The 21,213-nt window shown below is 40.2% G+C and overlaps 1 protein-coding gene across 1 annotated transcript; it reads right to left on the bottom strand.

Annotated features, from left to right (window-relative positions):
• Window positions 1-201: 201 nt before the first annotated feature.
• On the bottom strand, window positions 202-21,026 carry LOC148426778 (LIM domain-containing protein 1-like). The gene is made up of 8 exons (XM_088409297.1): window positions 19,672-21,026; window positions 12,444-12,545; window positions 6,157-6,224; window positions 5,231-5,293; window positions 4,979-5,109; window positions 3,571-3,622; window positions 2,807-2,875; window positions 202-2,489 (listed from the first exon to the last, which is right to left on the bottom strand). Exons 1-8 carry the CDS (start codon window positions 20,783-20,785, stop codon window positions 2,352-2,354), a joined length of 1,737 nt encoding a protein of 578 aa, XP_088265423.1. The 5' UTR covers window positions 20,786-21,026; the 3' UTR covers window positions 202-2,351.
• Between the last annotated feature and the right edge of the window lie 187 nt (window positions 21,027-21,213).

Here is a 21,213-nt window from a genome sequence, read left to right on the forward strand (position 1 = left end):
TGGAAAAATACCACAAAATAGCAACCGAGTCTGCAATTGATATTGTCATAAATGAAAATTCATGTAAAAGTTTGTTTTTTAACCTAATAAAATTGCTATATTTTGACTGATCTGTATCAAGTCGCAATAACCAAACTGCAATGTAGCGAAGGAACACTGTACTAATGTAAAAAAATTATACCTTTCAGTTAGGTCTACAGCACATTTTATTAAATATAATCACTCATCAACAAGTCAATGTTGTTTTTTTTTGTTTGTTTGTTTTTAAAATCAGAAGCAACAAATGGCCTTGACACAAACTCCCGAAATTACTTCAGTTATGACAAAACGGCATATCAGGCAACCTCACAATTAGGTTACACTATAAACCAATCAGTATTGACAAGGCCTTGAATAATCAGACACCGGCATAAATGCGTATACACCCAAAAACACATACCTGAAAACACACAATTCCTTACAAATTATATTAGAAATTTCAACCTTCATAGGTGCCAAGTAAACATACTGCATTCTAAGTGCTTGACTGAGTGCATGTGACACAAACTATCTACTAAGCTATACCTATCATCTGCATTCTTGTTTACGTGATACAAAACATCATTTTTCAACTGTTTTTTTTTTCCTTTGACTGCCTTTCACTTCATCTACAAGATAGTCTTATCGCATGATCATTTATTGATGAAATGCTCATTTTGGAAGACAAAGTTTAAATTTTGCCAAGACGTTGCCTATTCTACAGACCCAAGACCACATCGAGAGGATCATCATGACAAATGATCATGTCTTGCACAGATGATGTACAAATTGGACTGACCATCAATCAATCACAGGGCTGATACAGAGAAGCAGTCAGAGACTCACATTGAGGAGTAATTAAAGGTTCTCCAACGGTTCATGTGTGTTTTTGGACTGTGAGGAAGCTGGAGGTAAACTAAGGGACAACTTTGAAACCAACTGCAGGTTTGAAGCCGAAATACATTGATTTGGGGCGCAGGTTAATTATAGGGTACCATTCACACTCGCACCTATTTTCTTTATTGAACCTTGAACAATTAAGTGCAATTTTATCTTAACTTTACGTGCAATATATTTGAATTGATTTGTAATGTAAGCACTTCTTTTATTTTTCTTTATTAAAGAGCAGTGATCATGTTGAACCAGTGCATAATTTCACAGGGGCTGATAAATATACAATTTAGGAATAAAACGTCTGTTTGTTTGTTTGTTTGTTTGTTTTTTGATGAATGCTTAGACTGACTATACTACTGTATTTTATTGTTGATCATAATGACGATTCTTGGGGAGCTAAGTACATGTTAGGTGATGGTTGGAAGAAAAAGCTTGACAATCAATGATTACAAGTTGGCGCCCATTACAGACAAATTTGTTGTAGCAACAGTTGCTATGGGTCATGTAACCTATTTATCACCTTTGCCACGTTTATGTTTTTATCACTTTTATCATGTAGGGTTCTGTATCTACTGTTTTGATTGGTTTGTATCAGTTGCCATGCAGTTGTTATGGTCCTTCAGTTTGCTTTATTGTGTCATACAGGATTTATGTTTGACATAATTTATGCTTAGTTCCGTGACACGTTGATAGAAAGTCAAGCTGTCTTCCAAGTTTCCTTCAGTCTAATGTTTGAGTCTAGTTTGGCATTTTTTCTGATGCTACCTGTGCTTATGTTTGAATTTTGTGTGTAGATGGTAAATTTGGTGCTTTTGACACCATAGACTTTCAACTTTCCCTGTCTGTTTCTGGGTCTAAATTCTGCTCCTCACGTGACACAATTGCAAGGAACATTTAGAAAGAAAAACAAACACACACACTCTATTACACGCTTATGGACAATTTAGAGTCTTCAATAAACCTGTATGTTTTTGGAATGTAGAAGGAAGCCGGTGTACCTAGAAAAAGAATCCACACAAGTGTGGGTAGAACATGCAAGGTCACAGCGAAGACCTGACCCAGAACCTTAATTACGTTTGTGAGGTAGACATTCTAAATAGTAGGCTACCATGTGGCCTGCATGAATCCAATTTAATCATCACTTGTGATAGAAATCCTCACAAAATGTATTGCATGTTAGAGTAGATGGTTGAAGGCAAAGCAGAGGAGTAAAAGCTGGCATTTTGCAAAGTGGCGGGTATAGCCCCACACTTTACTGCATTCAAATAAGGCTTTGGTTTACTGTTCGACTTCATTATAAGGACGTCGACTCATAAGGGTTCACGAATCCATGAAGTGAAATTTGCAAACAATCCTTAACCTACAAGAATTGTCATCACGCGCCACTGTGACAGTTCCCCAAAATGTCCACTAGGTGTCTCCCTCCACCCACAGTGGTGTTAATAGGAAGCGCTGCTGGCCAGGGAAGAGGAGCTGCCTGGCTCAATGTGCTTCAAGTGGCAGGTGTGGCAAAGAAGGTGGCCATTCAGAGGGAAACAGCGATGACCCTCCTCGTCATTCAGTTCCATTTTACAGTCCTGAAAGAAACAAGGATGAGGCAATATTACGAAGCAGTTTTTTTTTGTTTTTCTAGAAATGTTGCATATTTTCCTGATGAACATAAGGAACCGTAAATTACATTTCTAGCAGAGCTCAAGTAAAACGACTAGTGTCATGATGAGATATTGCATAGGAGCTCGGCTCGGCTCAGTGGTATATAATTACTGTCACGGCTGTAATTAAGATCAGCGATCATTATGATGTCTAATCATGAGCCATTTAGAAGGCCTGGCTTGAAGCCCCAAAGTGTTAGCAGATAATCCACATTGCAGTCTCGGAGTGTGTTATTACTCACCTCGCAGTGATAGCATTCCACATGATAGTCTTTGTCCATGGAAACCACACGGACGGTCTCATCTGAGCCCTGCTGAGACATTGACACAACTGAAGGCCGTCTAACAAGAGAACACGATGGGAGCAGCATTCTTTTCTACTTCAGCCAGTCTATAGCCTCACTTTATGACCTTGGCGCTCAAATTGAAGTTTATTGTACCTTTTTCATCAAATATAACATTTATTTCAAGTTGCTCTTTCATATTTTTTTTTAACAACCATTGAAATTTGCTTCCAGCAAAGCCAGTGCTAACTTGAGACATTGTGTTGCTTTTGCCAACATGCCCTATTACTTTTCATTTTTTTCTCGTGCTGAAACTATGATATATATATTGGGCAAATGCCATGCCCTAAAAAAAAAGTACAATTCATCACTGCATTGACCAGACGGTGCTTAGTAAATTAAATACAGTATTATTCAAATACCCAACTCTGTCAAGGAAGATGGAAAATGATCAATCATGAATCATATCAAATCATAGATTAATCATAAAATTATTACTTTTGTTCATTTATCTATGCCAGTACAATGACAAGAACAACAAATACGGTGAATCCTTTTCCACTAGGTGGCAGAAGGCACAATTAACTTGCATATACCGTATATGTTTCCATTCATCATAAAACAGAATTTTAAAACTTCACGGCCAGTGCCAGTTTAAAAGCTACCAGTTTCTGTTTAAAAAACATCATGTATTTTCTATAAATATATTGTGTCATGTTTACCTCGGATGGAAGGATGGGTTGTTTGCAGGAGGCACATTTGGGAGCCAGGACCCTGGAAAAAAAAAAAGTATGAAAAAACACCTTAAATGGATTGGCTTTGCATGCATGATATCGCAAAACATGAGCCAATCTAACTAACAGAGCTTTCATTCAAGTCTCTCCCAGCCTTTTAAGTTGAGCCTCTGTGTTTTTCCTTTTCAGTCAGACGAGATTCCCAAACTAGATCTGAGTGAGCCGATGCCAGTTCTGCAGATGTCATGGCTCACCCTCAAATGTGATCCAGGAAGAATGATCAGACAGATAGAAAAAGTGTTCTACGTGAGCGCACGGTGGAAAACGGGAGTTAAAATTAACAAACGTCCTAGTGTGCACAGGCTAGACTATTGACCAGGGGTCAACTGTGCACCGAGACCGTAGCAAGAACACTTAGGGACTGTCAGACTCTGCTGAGCTGTACGTGTTGTCGAAAGCAGTCTGCCAACAGCTGGACGGACACGCAGCGCTGCTGTTGGGGTTGTGGGCGCCAATTTTTGGCAGCGTGATTTGTACAGCTCTGGGAATCACAACAGAGTAGCTTTATGGGTTAAACCTCAACAGTTGTCTTTTTTTCTTTTTCTAATTCCACAAAGATGATCTCTCCCACCACATATGCACTGAAATCATGGTGTACATACGGACACAACATTATGAAAGCTGTTTCAAGATGTTCTCTGACTTGTGAAATAATTATTATAATAAAAATAACAAGGGTGTCAAAACTGTTTACGAGTGTGTCTGTCTCATGGTTCTTTTTTTTCCTCACAGTAAATGGACTTTCACTTATATAGCGCTTTTCTATCTTAGGTACTCAAAGCACTTTACACTAACTAGTCATTTACCTACTGATGACGCAGCATCAGGAGCAACTGAGTCTTGCTCAAGGACACGTAGACATGGTCGTGATGGTCGGAGGATCGAACCCACGGCCTTTCGAGTGGGAGACGACCACTCTACCACCGAGCCATGTCGTCCCAGTGAACAGCAATGTTTTGAAGTCGGTGTTCATTAAAGGACCAAGCTAATATTGCTAACGCCAATTAGCATGCATTCTACTTGTAAAGTAGATCTTGGGGCAAATACTTTAAACACCCCTGATCTAACATTCCTTTTTTTCTGTATTCCATTGAAATAGATGTGTTTTGTAGTGAATAGAGTGGCAAGATAAGTGAGGGTGGTTGTAAAAAGATGACCCAAGCACTAAGTGAAACTACAAAGCAGCGACAACAGTTTTGTAGCAAATACAAAAAATTAAACGCTTGTGTCATCTCCGCTCTGTATTTGCCTGCCATCACATTTTTAATACAGCTTCAGGATATTTCCCTGCAGAGATCAAGATGGGGGACATGTGAGCGGAAAGCACGGTACCCACCTGTGGTAGTCTTTAACACAGTAGATCTTATTTTCAGTGTCCACGGTAAAGGGCACGCCGTCAAGACTCTCATTACAGATAACACAGCGGAAGCAGCCCGGGTGGTACGACCTCCCCAGTGCCTGCAGGATCTGGAGGGACAAAATTAGTCCAGGGACAAAATTAGTCCAGGATGTAGCACATTAATATTTGTATTTGCTTGTGCCATTTGCAGCATCATCCGGCTGCACTTACGGTAAATGCAAGACTTACCATGTCCATGATCAGGTGACCACATGCATTGCACTTGTCAGCTGACTGCTGGAACCCCGAGTACTTTAGCAAAATGAGACAAGACTGTCAGTTTTTCCAAGACAAAGAGCAAAAGTGGTCAGCGTGGTTATTTTATTACGTCTGCATGGAATAGCTTTCCTTCTGGAAACGGTGTTTCTTAGAAAACACTTTCACAGTCAATGTGGCGTGCTTTCTTGGACTTGGCTTTTGTGAAATAATATTCAAATGTTTAGCCTTGTGGTGGAGGGCCAATGGGATTACTGACATAGATCAGCATACATTCTATTTACGCAGTGTGAATGGACAGTGTAGAATGCCTTATATTGATATTGTACAGGAGGTTTACAACAAAACTGGGAATTTGAAGAACTAAGCGCTTGGGAGTTATACGTGAATTGTGCAAATTTCTAACAATAATTCTTTAAAGCGAAAACATGACAAATGCACTCATCTCTATTGTAGCCAAAAAGTTATGCCAGCAATTTTCAACTGTATTAGCCAGCTAACAATCAAATCAGTATAATTATCTACAATTAGCTCTGTTAGTTTTACAGCACTGGTGTCAATACCTGCGATCACTCCCAACACCCTGTAAAATTAAACAGCTTCTCAAGTTACTGACCTCTTTACAACCCTTCAAAAGTCTAATTTTAAAATGACTCTGAGACTGATATATTAGGCTGGCATCTTTGAAAGGATCATTTGAGGTGAACCTTACCATTTATCAGTCTGTATGGCTGAAAGTCAATGAAGCTCATATTCGATCAGCTTTGCGTTCAATTGAATAGGCCCAGATAACTGATAACTGATAAATAAAAAGGCGCAGAGTAAACTGAGCAACTGTGGCGAAAAAATTCTTGGTTTTGTGCCTGGCGGAGCTATTGCTGCGAGTGCACTGAACTCACCAAAAAGTCTTCTTCACAAAAAACCCGTCCGCCGACATAGTAGAAAGCCTTCCCTCTCAGCCTTCGACCTGCAAACAGTCAGATCCGTTTACTTTGTTTCGATTTTTCATTCGAGCAGGGTCGACGGACAGAATGAAAGGCCCTAGCAGAAAACCTTGAAGCATCAAGTCTTACATAGAACAGCACTAAAAAGCAGGTGATTAATGACACTATGCAAAAGTAATGGGCCCTTTTGCAATATTCAGTGCACACTGCTGAACCTGCGGTCACTAAATCAAAAGGTATGTCAGGGTCTTTGATAATGTACTGTAGCTGGGGCACAGAGCAAGTTGCAAGCAGACGACATCTGGGTCCAACATGTGGGGAGGATAATCACGGAATCAAATTACTGGACAGGTGCAAGGAGAAAACAATCTGTTCCTTTGGAATGCAATGGACCAAAATGACCCGGTGTATTTTTTGTACTGTCTCCACATGCTGGCTGTCCTTTCTGTTTCTTTCAATACTTCTGCAGGCTCAATTTGACTAACACCAAAGCGTGTACACTGCCTTCAGATGGCTACTCCTGCGCGGGTCCCACAGGAAGAGCCAACATTCTTTACATTTTTTCACAAATGGAAGGTGTGGGAAATGGGGGGAAAGACCAGAGTAAGAAGGTGTTTATCTTGCACAGCCAATCAGCATTGGGCGAGACCCCTGATTTTTTGTATCTTTCATCTTAACCGAGACGATCTGGACAATTCTACCTACCCTTAATCAAATTTCTTCCATTTTCAGTTCCTGAGGGTATAACGCGCTGTCTTCCAAGTCTTTTGTAAACATAGCTTAAGACTCATTCCTCTCCTCATTCAGGCATTTTTTAAGCCAGTCAGTCTAAGCAGGAATGCTCTGTGCTTTGCGAAAGGATAACAGCTTTATTAAAGTCAAAAGGTAGGGCTAACCACTTGAAAAGAACCATACTGAACTGCGTGTTCATAAAAATGTTAATTAGATGACTGAATGAGCAAAACGCAAGGACATTTTCTCATTAAGGCCTTTTATGAATTCCCTTATGTAATCCTATTCAGGAATAAAAGCAATTTAGTAACCACCTTCTGAATGATTTTCCCATCCCACTTGAGCAGGGATCTGCAATTAAAAGTTACAAAGGGCCAGCCAGTAGAGGAGAATGTATTTAAGCTGAGCCTCAGAACATCTTAACGTATCTCAAGCCTTATTTTTCAGCCCAACCCATGAGTCTAATGTAAAAAATAAGGAATATACTGCGGTCCTAAGCCCTAGTGCCGAACGACACATGTTTTTGTTGGCTTTCACAGTAAAACAAAGAGGTGCAATGATTAATTAACAACTAAATGATTATCAAATTAATATACTGTGTATATTTAATAAGCAATTGATTTGAGCAGCAGTTCTCAAAAGGGGTACAAATACCCATACGTGGAGGCACGTCAGGGGTCGTCAGCTTTTAACAGGCTCTGCAGCTATCAGCAAATCTAATTCAATAATGTTAAGGCTGTGAAAAGAACATTAGAAACTCTAATGTAATTAATTTGAAACTGCTTTTCAAATTAAGACAAAATTAATTGAAACATTAGGCAAGTTAATCATTGAGCTAAGCTAAATCGAGTTTGTTGACCCCTTTGCAAATGTTGTGGCCTTAATAAGTTTCATTCAGATGCGTATTATCATTAGTGGTGCAATTTTCTGGCAGACAAGATAGAAATAAAACAAAGGGTGTGAGGTGATTTCTCTTCTGTAGTTGCTGAATGAAATGCATCTAAAAATACCAATGCAAATGTATTTCCAAAGTTTAATCAATAAGACCGCATTCCTTATGATTTAATGATTTATAATCATTTATAATGGTTTGATTTTGTTACAATTCACACATTTGTTTGTAGTATTTTCTCTGCAAACAATTACTACTAAGTCAAGAAAAGCTGCCTGAATTTACTAAATGCAAATGGGTTAAACATAACCCAATAATGGGTCAAAAAATGAGCAACCCAAAAGTTGAATAGATTTGATCCAACTTTCTAAGCTATTTTGCATGTTTCCGCTTCTCTGTCACCTTGACAAACTGTGGCTCTCATCGACGAGACTTGTTACAAGCCAGCAAGCGTGAAAGTTGTCTCGGATCAAGATAAGATGGGATGTCAAACAAAAAGTCCTGTTTGCAGTAAACTGCATCCGCAATGCTGTCGGTACAACCACGAATACATACTGTACTGTGTAAACATGCATAGTCCTATGTATGTGGTAGGTGGGCTGGTCTCCTCTCTGTACTCTTGTTGTGCCCAGCTGAAATAACAGCAGCCAGTGTGCTCCTAGAGCCCAGCGTCCCGAGGCCCCCCGGGCCTGCATTCCTCCCCAGTTGAGATGCCTTTCCTGGGGGCACCTCACAACGAGTTTTCACATTGAGCAAGCTATGAGAGGTATGTGATGGATAAACTCTACTCAACCCTACTTTAGCCATCACCCTAACTTAAGCCCCCATAACACCTAGCTCGCTTTTTTCATCTCGTCTCAAATGCAAACAAGAACACACACACACACACACACACACACACACACACACACACACACACACACACACACACACACACACACGCAAGGGTGTAAATGTAGATGTTAATCGTACACGCTGGGGTGTAGCCAACAAGGTCAAAATTGTTGCAGAATTAGAGGTCATTGTCGGGGGTGGGTCACCTCAGTGTCGCAAATACTTCACATACCCTCCATGGGGATTGAGATTTTAATTGGGTTTTGAAAAGGGGGCAAAGACTGTACACTGATGAATACCAAAAACTCTTTCTGAATCTGAAATGTACTTTGCATGCATGATAACTAAACTGTTAAACCCAAGTGAGAGTAATTTGGGGCAAATCACAGCCAAAAGATTGCACTCGTAACATGAGACAACTCAAAATAAGCCCCCATTCCACTTGCAAAACTAGTATCCTTTCAACAATGTACGGCACTATTTCAGTTTCCAGTCAAAAAGCCATCCATTTTTTAGAGGGCATCAACAATCCAAAACTACTGTACTACTTGAAGTTATAGTTGCTCTAATAATAGTGTCCACAAATGTTGAAACATTCATCCACAGTCATCTACAGTATATTTGATAGGATATATGATATGATATGCTATGATATATGATATGATATGATACGTTTCAAATAAAACCTGTTGTTTTAAGTGCTTGTTTATAGAACAAACTTGTTACATGGATGGAACGGTCATAAGTTCGAACTAAACATGAATGTATGCATCTTTACTAAATAGCGTAGTCAAGCCATTAAAAATTGAGGGATTAATAAATTAGGTTATGTAAAAAATTCTGTAATAAATCTTTTTAGATGGCACAGTGAAAGAGGGGTTAGCACGTCAGCCTCATGGTTCAGAAATCCTGAGTTTAATTCGAGGTTGCGACGGCCTTCTTATGTGAAGTTTGCATGTCCTCGTGTGTTTTCTCCGGGCACTACTGCTTCCTCCCACATTCCCACATGCACAGAAGGTATATTGAACACTGTAAATTGTCTAAAGGTGTGATTGTGTGTGTTAAGTTGATTGTGAGTGAATGGTGGTTCATTTTTGTGTGCCCTGCGATTGGCTGGCAACCAGTGCAAGGTGTCCCCTGCCTACTGCCCGAAGACGGTTCGGATAGAGGCACCAGCACACCAGCAACCCTAGTGGGTAGTGAAGATAAGCGGCGATAAAAGATGGATGATCTAAAATTTTCAGAGGAAAAATCCTCAACCAGTTGTTTTTGTTTGTTTGTTTTTAAGATACATTGTGATATGGTATATCAAAAGCTTAATCTCCACCAACCAAAAAGTGGCTTCAATTTTCTTCAGCAGACCTTAACAGGTGAACTATAACCATTTACCTTCTGCCGCATTTGAGACTAGGTGGAGGAATGGTTTTGTTTTCTTTTGTTAATCACCAAATAATAAGAAAATAAAATGAAAAATAAAACATTGTCAGTCTTGCCCATCTCTGACTCACTCAGTTCTCCAGTTTAGTTTGGCAAAGCTGTGAGGCAGAGCTGTGCTATGGCTTGCATTCATTAGTTTTTGCTGCAGTTGCAGCTGGGCGCTTTGCATTTATGTGGTCGGATAAACTTGAGCTGCTTCTGTGATAAGCAAGCTCCTTTTTTACAAAGAATGCAAATCACTCTACCTTCATCAAATGAGCCGTTGAAGTTTTTTTTTTTTTTTAAGTTAAATTGACTTTTCATCGGACCGACAATTATCACATGCTCTTCCATTTACACGTCTTCCTTCTGACCTCCCAGCCACAAAAGAAAGCTATAATGTTATGTCAAACATAACAGCCAATGAGTGTTCAGTTCAGGGTGTGATTGAATTTTCTTTTCCAAACCCCAAAAACTGCATAAAAACAGATCTAATCCGCATTCAAAAAGAATAAAGTCAGAGATTAAAAATGAGATCAAACGTGAATAAAAAAACATAAGTCTTCAAATATGACGCCAATTAACTGATCGCAATTGATCTGTTAATCTGACACCCTTAGCAAAAACGTAGGAAGTGCAGGGGAAAATAATCAGTCATACATGAAAGACAGAACATAAAGTTGTTGTAAGGGTGCTGCTGAAAATAATGAGCTTCATATCAAATTGTACTTTAAGACTGTGACTGTGTTACTTGGGTCTTGAAAGCCCGGGCCACTCGGTGTTCATGGTAGGAGGCCGGTGTGCGCTATGGTCATATTAATTCTGTCTGTATGTGGAACTTTTCAAAAACACTACAAAACAAAAACTCTCATTTTTTTATTCGAGTGTTATTATGGCAGCTACTAGGCCGGTCTTCGTACAAGAATGATTTTGCAGATTTGCGTGCGTGACAATTGGTTTCCAAATTTGTATAATTTTATGAAAGGTCCATGTAAACGCAATGTTGTTGGCATGCGACTAGAAAACATCTTGCGGTTGAATTAATCTTACTCCAAAGCAGTATATGAGTTGATATTTCTAAAAAATGAGTAGACAGTTGAGGTTTGGACAAAAGTGTATGCCTTGGCAAAATGTGTCCACAAACATACAGATGACAAAGCACTTGAGTAAAGTTGATGTGTCCGGGACCACATTTGCTGTAATGACTCACACGATAAAAACGATGCTACAAAAAAGCTGCTGTGGCTTTCAATAATGTGTTTGAGGCTTCGTTGACTCAATATACCAACCCTAGTAAGGGCAGTGCGTTTGAGTCACGTTTTTTTCTAAACAAAAGTCGTGAATTTTCTGCAGAACTGACACTAGCTTTTAAGTGACTAAGTCCATTGAACTTCCTGAGCTTGGGTGTTCTTATTCTAAGATGTGATTGTTCTTTTCTGTCCCATTTTGAGAATCATGTTTAATTTTATTTTACACAGGGCTGGCCATACAAAATGTATACAAAAATATAATGTAGTCATTTGATATTGTAGTGACAATAGTCCATCTATTTTGTGGATTAATTGATGAATAGGAAGTTTTAAAAGTTTTCATTTCCATCAGGTTTTTTTTAAACTAGGATTTTTACTCCCCTTTGACCTAGGAAGTCTGAGTTGAGTGGGGATAATTGGACCGTGACTTCACAAAATTCTATTAACCATTACCAGCCATCTTTGTTGTTGACATTCGCCTTAAACGTTTTGAGGTCAGAACTGCGACAAATCAAGTGGGATAAATCAGACTTCCCACTTCCTTGAATACAGCATTTGAGTCCGTGATCCAAGTTCAGCCCATTGTAAGTGCCTAAATGGACTCATTGCTGTTGTTGCTGTGACTATGTGAGGGCTCTTTATAGCAAACATTTATAGCTGCACCGGTAGATCTAATTAAAATTGCAAGAAATAAAAAGGATGAGGCCTTTTTATGCTAAATCAATGTTTTGATTTCACTTTCAATATACATCACATTATGGGAGACCCTAACAGTTTGGTTTCAAAGTTAATGTAGAGAGTTTAAGCTGCATATTGATATACTGACTGATGGTCGACTGATTGCCAAACAAACCCTGCCGAACATGTCTTGTGGGAACTTCCGGAGTGACTGGCACACTTGGTAACCAAACACCGGCAGTAAAGTATTGTAAAGAAATGATTATTAGTATTCAGACCACAAAGGAAGGCATTAGTATCATTCAGGAGGTTCTCCAAAAAGGTGTGGTAATCGTTAACCTTTAGATGCGACTTGAGCCAAGAGGCGACGGTGTTCTGAATGGAAGTCAAGGTGAAGGAACTTGATGTGTGTGTGTGTGTGCATGTGTGCGTACACTTACTGCAGGCGCTGCAGGTGAAGCAGTTGTCATGGTAGAGGCTACCCATTGCCTGACAAGCTTGGTTGGCTCCATACACGCCCTTGTTGCACTTAACGCAGACTCCTAAGAAATGAGAAAAATAGCCGAGACACGTTGAAACACTCGTACAATGATCTTTGAATATTCTGTAATATCTTTTAATACGACACGTACTGTTCTATGTAATTAGCAAGTTATTGGCAAGAACAAGTGTGAAGTCTCTGAGAGGAATTAAAACAGGCAAGCAACAAAGACTCAAGGGGAAGCATTCAATTTATAAGACAGGAAGCTACTTAGCCGATATAAAGAAATATATCTCATTCTGCTTATTTGATTTGGCTCAGAGGCCGAGAAGTCTGTTAATGAAACACTGATAAAAATCAAAGAGTGCCTTCTCTCAGAGGACGCACTGCTAGTGGCTGCGAATGGGACACATGTAGATATGCTTGCATCATTGTGCAAAGAAAATGAAAAATATTCAAATAGGAGACAGAAGTGCTTGAGGGCAAGCCAAGCACACAACATAACCTGTCTTTTGACTTTGGAGCTCTGTGTTGATCATATTAAAAAAAAAAACTTGATCCCAAACTACAGCTATGTGGGAGGTCTTGTAAATTAAAAAAAAAAAAAATGTTTTTGTCTTGTTTCTTCCCTTGGTATACTTAGGTCTGTAATGAAAATTATGCAATGATAACAGCTGAAGTGACAAATCTCAACAGAAATCATGCTCACAATAGATGTGAAAATAAAAGAATACCTCAGGGAGCGACCCACGTAAAATTGGCAGAAAATAATGCGGCTGGCAAAATCCTTGTCCCCGTACATCTGGTCACCCTATGCTAAATTTGTCCCGAATGCAAAAAATGTCCAATCAATAAAGATACTGTAACAATAGCAGAAAGGAAGAGCTCAATGTGTCTCTTGTACAAGCAGGCATGTGGTTATTTGTGAGCATGTGTTTTTATAGAAAAACTCCCTGGTGACTGGGCAGCCCATTGCAACCAAGCCTGGCCCTGGTCCTCATCTGACACACACAAAGAAACTTCTGTTTCCACTGCATCCAACACACATGACACGTCAGCCTCCTCTCTAAAATGCACGCATTTAATACACTCATTGTCCAAACCAGCCATGGTATACCTTGTATATATAAATATATATATATATATATATATATACGTACACACACATACACAGTATGTGTGTGTTAATCCAGCTCAGTATTTCTGAAGACTGCAACTGATGGGACTTGTCCTCAGGGACCCCATCGGCTCGAAAAAAAGATTTAGAGATAACAGAGGGATATTATTGGAGCGCAGAGGAATGTTGCTCTTATGTAAGCCATTTTGTTTACATGACAACAATGTACAGTTTCCTGACAACTAATTAGCTAAAGAAAAGGTCTCGATGTTAAAATGTTGAATGGAGATAGTCGGTGTATGAACCAACCCAGTACCACTGCAGTATATCCTATACACCTTTTGACAGTAATTCAAGGTCATGTTTCCTTTGAGCAGATCTCGCAGCGATTTTAAAGCCCCCACGGGTACAAGCAAGTCATAAAAGTACAGTCACTGCTTTAATGCTAGTTACCTCTTCTCAGGTTGTGCCGCTGCATATGTATTTTTGGCCAGTGTCCCATGTTCCAAAACAGTGAGATTATTCATGGGACCGGCTGCTGGCTTCAAATGGGGAAGGGGAGCAAAACATTAACCCGAGACCACCTCCCCTTCTCTGCTCCTTGCTTACCTTTTGCAGCTGTCAAAGCCCTGGAAGGATGCAAGTGGAAGACGGCATTCCAAAAGGAAGCCCACTGTCCACATGGACTGCAGCAGATCTGGCATTATTTCTTATCCCTTACTTTAGTTAAATCTACATAGGTCCTTCAAATAAACTACATGTTTTGCCTTATCTAAATGTGTTAGAAAAACATACAGCATCACCGTGTACTGTACATTTCTACATTTTGCCCTGCTAGGTTTACCACTCACCGACCGACCAGCAACAGCATGTTACAACTACTGTGTGAACAGCAACCACAAAAGATGTGAGCTCAGGTACTTCATGTTGCCTATAACCTATTCAAATGTTTGAAAAACAGCAGATATTTGTAAGAATTGAAAATGAAACTTCTAAATTGTGAAAAATCAAGCAGTCTTCCCTTTTCTCAAATTCTGTGGGCGTGACAGGTGAAGAATGTGTTTAAAACTAGGAGTGTCCCTCCCAAAAAATTGCTTCATATCACAATTGGGATTCTCATTTACTTCGACTCAGAATTAATTATGTCCAAAATCATGAATATGAATAAAAATTATGTGAAAAAATTGTGAAACTAATCCACTTCCTGTCAGGTCCCATACATACATTGGAGGTCAATTTTGTCATGATTTTACTACACAACCCATTGGAAAAGCCAGGTTTGCACGGCAGGACGCACAACAACAAAAGATGGAGGAAATACCCCATTGAAAGCAAAGATTCAAGCCCTTACAGTGTTTGGAAAATGTTGCAGACAGCAAAGCCAAGGTATGCTATACCCACAGGTGGGCATTTCAAGGGTGTCGACGGACCGCCAAATGACAAAAACATTTTAAAGATGACGGACTAAGAGCGACTGAACAGTAGATGTCAGTGTAATCATCACCACATGTGTCACCTGTCACCGTTAATGTTACTATCTCACCCCACCTAGTTAAATCTTCCAAATTTCTGAGAAATTTTCAAACTGCCATATGCTTGGAAGAATAGAAGTGTAAACACAGTCTAAATAGGCAGCAAGCACATACATATACATATATACACACAATTATATCTACCGGTACATATAATTTGTGTCAATGTTAATAATTTTGACAAATTATTATGATAGTATTGTTATGATTGCTAATTAATGAAGTTTCCAGGTAGGTAGGCAAAATGGAGTGCAGTATTTGGCTAAAACAGAAGCAGTGCTGTCAAGGTGAAGAGCGGGTGCTTTGAAGAAGAACGGCATGAGGAGCAAAGGCCTTCATGCATGCATACTTGGGATAAAACACAATTCCTCCAGGCAGCATTCTTCTGCTCAACACAAGAGTAACATGGATAAAGAGTTTGAGATTCTCTTATTCTTAAATTTGACTATTAGACACTGACAAAGTGAATAGAGTAAGTTTACCCAGGTTTATCAAGGTAGCTATGATACAGGGTGGTTTACAGAGTTTCTTTTTACCTCCTTGAGGCCTCCCAACGTTTTGTGGTCAACAGTTATATTAGCATAACCCTGCTAAGTAACAAACTCATCAATGAAAACAGTGGATAAAAACACACATTTGCCAGGCTGGAATATATTCATCAGACGCATGCCTGGGACGACATCACATTTACAGCCTCTGCAAAGACTCACCAGAAAAGAAGCCAAGAATCCCTGGGAAGCGTTCCACGCAACAGCAGGATGGGATAAATCAATCCTTCTTAACACAACAAAACACTCAACTAAACTGGTGCGTTCATGTGTGGGGAAGGTTGAAGGAATCTGGGAGATGCAACAACAGCATGACCCTTATCTCATTGTATGCACGGAGTTATTCATTCAATCTCTAATGTTTCAGCGTCATAACTACAGCCCGGGGATGATTTGCGGTCCACCATCTTTTTTTCAGAGACCCGGGCATAAATTAATGACAAGGATAGTGAGAGAAGAGAGGGTGTAAAGTATCCCCCCAAAATAAAGAGGTGCCGCTAGTACCAATAAATTAATTTATAAAATGCAGAGCTTGACGCAAAGATAATAAAAAAAAAACTATTTATGACCATTGCTATTCAAAACACTGTGGTGAAAAAAGAATTTGATTTCAGAAGCACAAATAGGTTCTGTGTGGGTGTCCAATTTAGGGAACTGTTTTAAAAATGGTCAGCCGACAACAATTTGCTCTTGTTCTGGTTCTGAATGTGGAGATGGGAGTGAGTTGCCGTTGAGTCAGTTTTTGAAATTCTTCAAGCATTTTGCCCCAACCCCTTTAACAGAAAGCGGTTCTGTGGCAGTTCATCAAATTAACTTGAGAATATAAAGAATGTGTATTTGCTTCCACTGATTATAGTGTGTTTAAAAAATTAGTCATCGAATTCTAAGGCAGCCCTTGCATCCTTCTATTTTCTGTTTGAGGGCCCAAAAAGGTTTAGACACCCCAGATCTAAGGCATATGTTGCCAAAAAAAAAAAAAAAAAAAAAAAAAAAAAAAAAAAAAAAAAAAAAAAAAAAAAAGAGTATTGACCGGTACGTCCACGTTCGTCTCTTCGAAAGTGTTAAATGGCCTTCGTCTTCTTAGCTGGAGCACTCATTTCTAAACCGCCTCGCACTCCTTCTCCAGATAATTCTTTCCTGGCCTCATTTTCACAGTATTTCCAGCTGCAGTTATGTTAGTGTATGGATCACCGGATGGCTCAGGCACTACTATTTTAGAGTCTTTCAGATTTACTGTATTCTTCTTGCACATCAAGAAACACCGTCCTCGCGTCTTCTCATTCTCTGGAGAAGACATACAACCCATTTTCCACAATGCTTTATGGATTCTTTCATGAATGATTTGGTTCTTTTGCAAAATGTGTGGAAAACGGCTTCTTTTACGGTCAGCCTACACATTACTGTCGTTGCACAAGAGAATGACTCAGAAGACGAGCAGTGTCCTCGTGGAAAGTGTGGGACTGCGTGGTGATGTGGGAATAAGGAAAAAAAAAAAGATATGCTACTTTAAAAAGCATTTCCTCTGGTGGGCTGCAAACAGCATTGGCTCTCCCACACATTTGTCATATTCACATGGCTCAGCGATTTGTGAGCCTTGTTGTGACAGTGACGTACGCCAGAACGTCTTCTCTTACACACCAGTAAGTGCACATGGGGGGACTCAAGAGTTACAACCGTGACTTTTTACCAGGAAATTCCTGCAGGCGAGAAAGCAAGGTTGAGTGTATGGAGTGTACGACAACGGGGTGATGAACAGTTTCCAGCATATCATATCAGCTTGTGTCCACCATCGTGTCACTAAATAATATATGTTATTTCAACAATGCCTTAGCTGCAAACTATGTAGACCAAAATTAGCCAAATAAATAAAAAAAATGGAAATGTAAATACCCAACAATAAATACAAAACAACAATAAACAAATACATTAAATTAAATAATAAAAATTAAATTAAAATTTCAACGGAACAACATAACATAAAAAACAACAACGACATAAAAAGCAATATTTACAATACTTAATGAATAAATGTTGCTCTGGGATTAATGGATTAAGAATTCCAATTTATTACAAAAGGTAGCAGGATCCCAAAGCTTTCCATCTCTTTCAGCTGCAATTGCATGTGAACTTCAGTCGGAGTGAGGACGGGAGACTAGAATACGATTCTCAACTGACTGGCCAGGCAATCCGTCAATCAGCTCACGGGCACTCCAACAAGACACGGGCACTCCTAAAAGACATGTGATTGGCACACTGCATGACCATCGACCAATGAGGCCAGGAGTGAATTACAACTCCTGGGCAGGAGTGGATTACACTTCCTGCCCTCATTGGTTGATGGTCGCGCTGGGAGCCAATCACGTGTCTTGTAGGAAGGCCCATACTAATCCTCAGTCTCAAACTGCAGTTCACAAGCAATTGCGGCTGAAAGAGATGGACAAAAAAAAGCTTTGGGATTTTGTTACCTTTTGTAATACATTGGAATTTCAAGTGTAAACTCTAACGCTTGTTATCATGTTTGGTCAGGTACAGGCTTCACTTTAGTTCGACATCAGAGTATCGTTAATCTGAGAGCAACTAGCACCCCCCATCAGGAAATGTAGGTCAACACCCTGTTGTGTTACACTAAAAAACCTGTTTTTAGCATATAGCCTACAATTACGTTCAAACATAGTCGAAAATACATTAGAATGCATTTTGGAAATTTGTCTGAATGCACTTGAAAATACGTGTGAATATACTTGTAAATATCTTCAAATGTATTTAAATACAGGGTGACTCAGTGGAGCAGTTTGACCCGAGATCAAATCCACCTCCAGCAAGCCTGCGACCCTCCTGAGCATAAGAGGCTCTAGAAAATGAATGGATAGGTGTATTTAAATACATTCAGACTTACGTCTAAGTAGGTTCAAATAGGTTTGCCGGTCAAAAATGTTTACTCCATATGGCAGCTCTATGATTCTGTACTCCATTGCAAACGGCTGGAGAGCACATGAGCACAAAAAAAGCTTTAATTGAAGCAAACACATCTGCAGACTCTCCTATCTCACCAACTTACTGGATGATAGACAATCCTGCCTAGTGTCTTGTCAGCAGATTTCTCACTAGTTAATATAAGCACAAAAATCTATTCTGTCATCCTTAATATGGACTATGAGGAAGTCTAAATCAACAGTGTGACTCTTGGCTAAAAACAAACTTGATGACATTTGAGTTCAACTGGCAATTTGGTGGGGTAAACCCCGACATGGTTTGTGTTTCAACCACGGGGCTTGTAGGCCGCATGACGACGGACGTTAAACTGCATGATGCGGCGGCAAGTAACCGGGCAATGAATCAACAAAAAGAGTTAACTGTAAACAAAGAGCAACAGTAGATGTACAGCTTATGGTTCAAGTGATTCAATTAAGAATTTAAATCAGATAGCTGATGGCATTTTTGTCATTTCTGGTCATACCAATCAGCAGTAGTTAAAGTCATCAACATGGTATCGCTTTTAGCATGCTTGGAAGCCTGAATCCAATTCTGAGCCAACCAAGACATAAATAACATTTCTTTGCAACATCACACTGTAACCAAAACGTCAATAGTGGATGGAACATTACACACATAAGTTATTGATGTGGCCTTAAAATCTTGAGGCTCTCAGAATAACTTTGCCAGCAGTTTTGTTAAAGGAGGGAGGATCCGCAGTGAGTAGCTAATCGTTTCAAAGATCTTCAATTAAAAAAAAAAATAGTCTGCTCTGATGTCTGCCCAACTAGATTTAAGCTATTTTATCAGTTAAGATCAGTGACAGGGGTTTGCTGGGATACCCACCAAAGTTTACAAAGAGTTTACAAAGAAGAAAGGTCTGAAGTGACATGATTGATGGCAAGCATCATATTGTGTGAACAAGAAACCAAAAAAGCGTTCTAAACTTTGGGTGGGTGACGTTATCTTTGGAGAAAAAAATTAATTTACAGGATTAGAATTACTTTTGATACTTACCAAAGTAGTCAGCTTTTGGTGGAGAATTGATGTCCTTTTCCAGACGGTTAGTCAGCGCCTCCAACTTTACCTCGGCAGTTGTCGGGCCCTGTTCTGATGGCGGCTGCACAGGCTTAAAGGCAGATGCTTCAGCACCAGTGGCCTTGCCAAAGCTTGGTATCTGGCTCTGGTCTTGACTCTGGCTGAAGCTTTTGGAGACATTACCCGGGTTCATGGTGGCAGACGAAACCTGTATTTTGGTTTGGGGTGCTTCAAAGGACACCTGCGAGGACGCCACCACTGAGACATTCTGGCTGGGAGATGTTTTTGAAGTTGGAGAAGATGGTGAATAGTGAGCTGCAGACTGAAAGCTTGCTCCTCCTGTGAAGGCACTAAGAGGCAATGAAGGAATGAGATCCGGTTTTTCGTTGGAAAAACCTGGAGAAGGTGGACTCCTGTTGGAAGAGAGGGGGGCATCCGGTTTCTGCAGTGGTGGAGGATTGATTGTGTTTGGAGATGCAGACCGGCGCTGCAGCGGAGATGCAACACCGCTTTCGGACAAAGATTGGGGATTGGGGCACTCTCTTGATGAAGCCCACGAAGCCGGATGACGAGCGTGCATGGGCGCGCTGGGAAAATCGTTTCCTGGGCTGGCGGCAGGGGAGATGTTCTGGTACAAATGTAGGTCTGAGCGCTCCTTATTATCGTAATTGTTTCCGTAGCCATATGCCCTGCTGACTGCAGGCTCGGGCTGAATGCCTGCATGGTTCTTCTGAGTGTCAAACTGTGAAGAGTGGCCCCCAGATGAGAAAGGGCCAGACAAAATTGGAGGTTTAGCAGCAGCTTCACCTGACTGCCTGGAGATGTTGATGGGTGGTCTGTCTTTTGTGTAATAAGTATTGTTGAGACCCCCATTCATTCTTAAGGCCTGGTTGTTTCTTGCCATTTCCTCTTGGTGTTTCTGCATGTGGATTTTAGTCATTTTAGAAGCAAAAACTCTTCTGGTTTCCTCAAAATCTGGATTATTTCCTGCATCCCTCCTCGTCCGAAATAAACCATCTCTAGATGCTTCATACATGTTTAAGTCCTCTATAAACTTACTTGCCTCCAGTCCTAAATCCTCGTATTTATCCATTTTGGAAGCGGTGTGAGGTCGTCTAAAAAGTTTAAATAGGGTAAAACCTCCAGGAAAAAAGATTATATCTCCAGCGGTCGTGACGGGGAAAGAACTAATCCAGAGTCCGGTTCAAACTTTTCTCCGTTACACCCACACTTCTTGTTGCAGGGTTTGGTTCAGACTCCTCCTGGGAGCGTCTTTCCGTGCGTCAACTTTGTAGTGGACAAGCCGATGTCTGTCTGCTTTTCAATTTAGTCGATCCCGACTCTGATAGCCAGTGGGCACTGACCCCCTCCTCTCCTCTCCCTCCTCCTCCTCTTTCCTCCCACCCGCCTCACTCGCTCTGGCGACTCATTCAAAACTTCGATTTCCTTACGCCGTCAACAAAAAGTCCACGAAAGTACTTTAAACAGCAGATAAGTTTTCGCCAAGTGATTTGTTCGGCT

Source organism: Hippichthys cyanospilos, chromosome 3, assembly GCF_059441005.1.
Source record: "Hippichthys cyanospilos isolate Australia breed blue-spotted pipefish chromosome 3, RoL_Hcya_1.0, whole genome shotgun sequence".
Classification (NCBI taxonomy): domain Eukaryota; kingdom Metazoa; phylum Chordata; class Actinopteri; order Syngnathiformes; family Syngnathidae; genus Hippichthys; species Hippichthys cyanospilos.

What these genes read in the sequence shown, in the direction of transcription:
- LOC148426778 (XM_088409297.1), bottom strand. Translation starts at nt 20,785, where the DNA reads ATGGATAAATACGAGGATTTAGGACTGGAGGCAAGTAAGTTTATAGAG. An exon ending in CTTCACCTGCAGCGCCTGCA is followed by an intron (nt 6,225 to 12,443) that starts GTAAGTGTACGC and finishes GACTGTTTGCAG; the next exon opens with GTCGAAGGCTGAGAGGGAAG. An exon ending in TGGAATGCTATCACTGCGAG is followed by an intron (nt 2,490 to 2,806) that starts GTGAGTAATAAC and finishes TGTTTCTTTCAG; the next exon opens with GACTGTAAAATGGAACTGAA.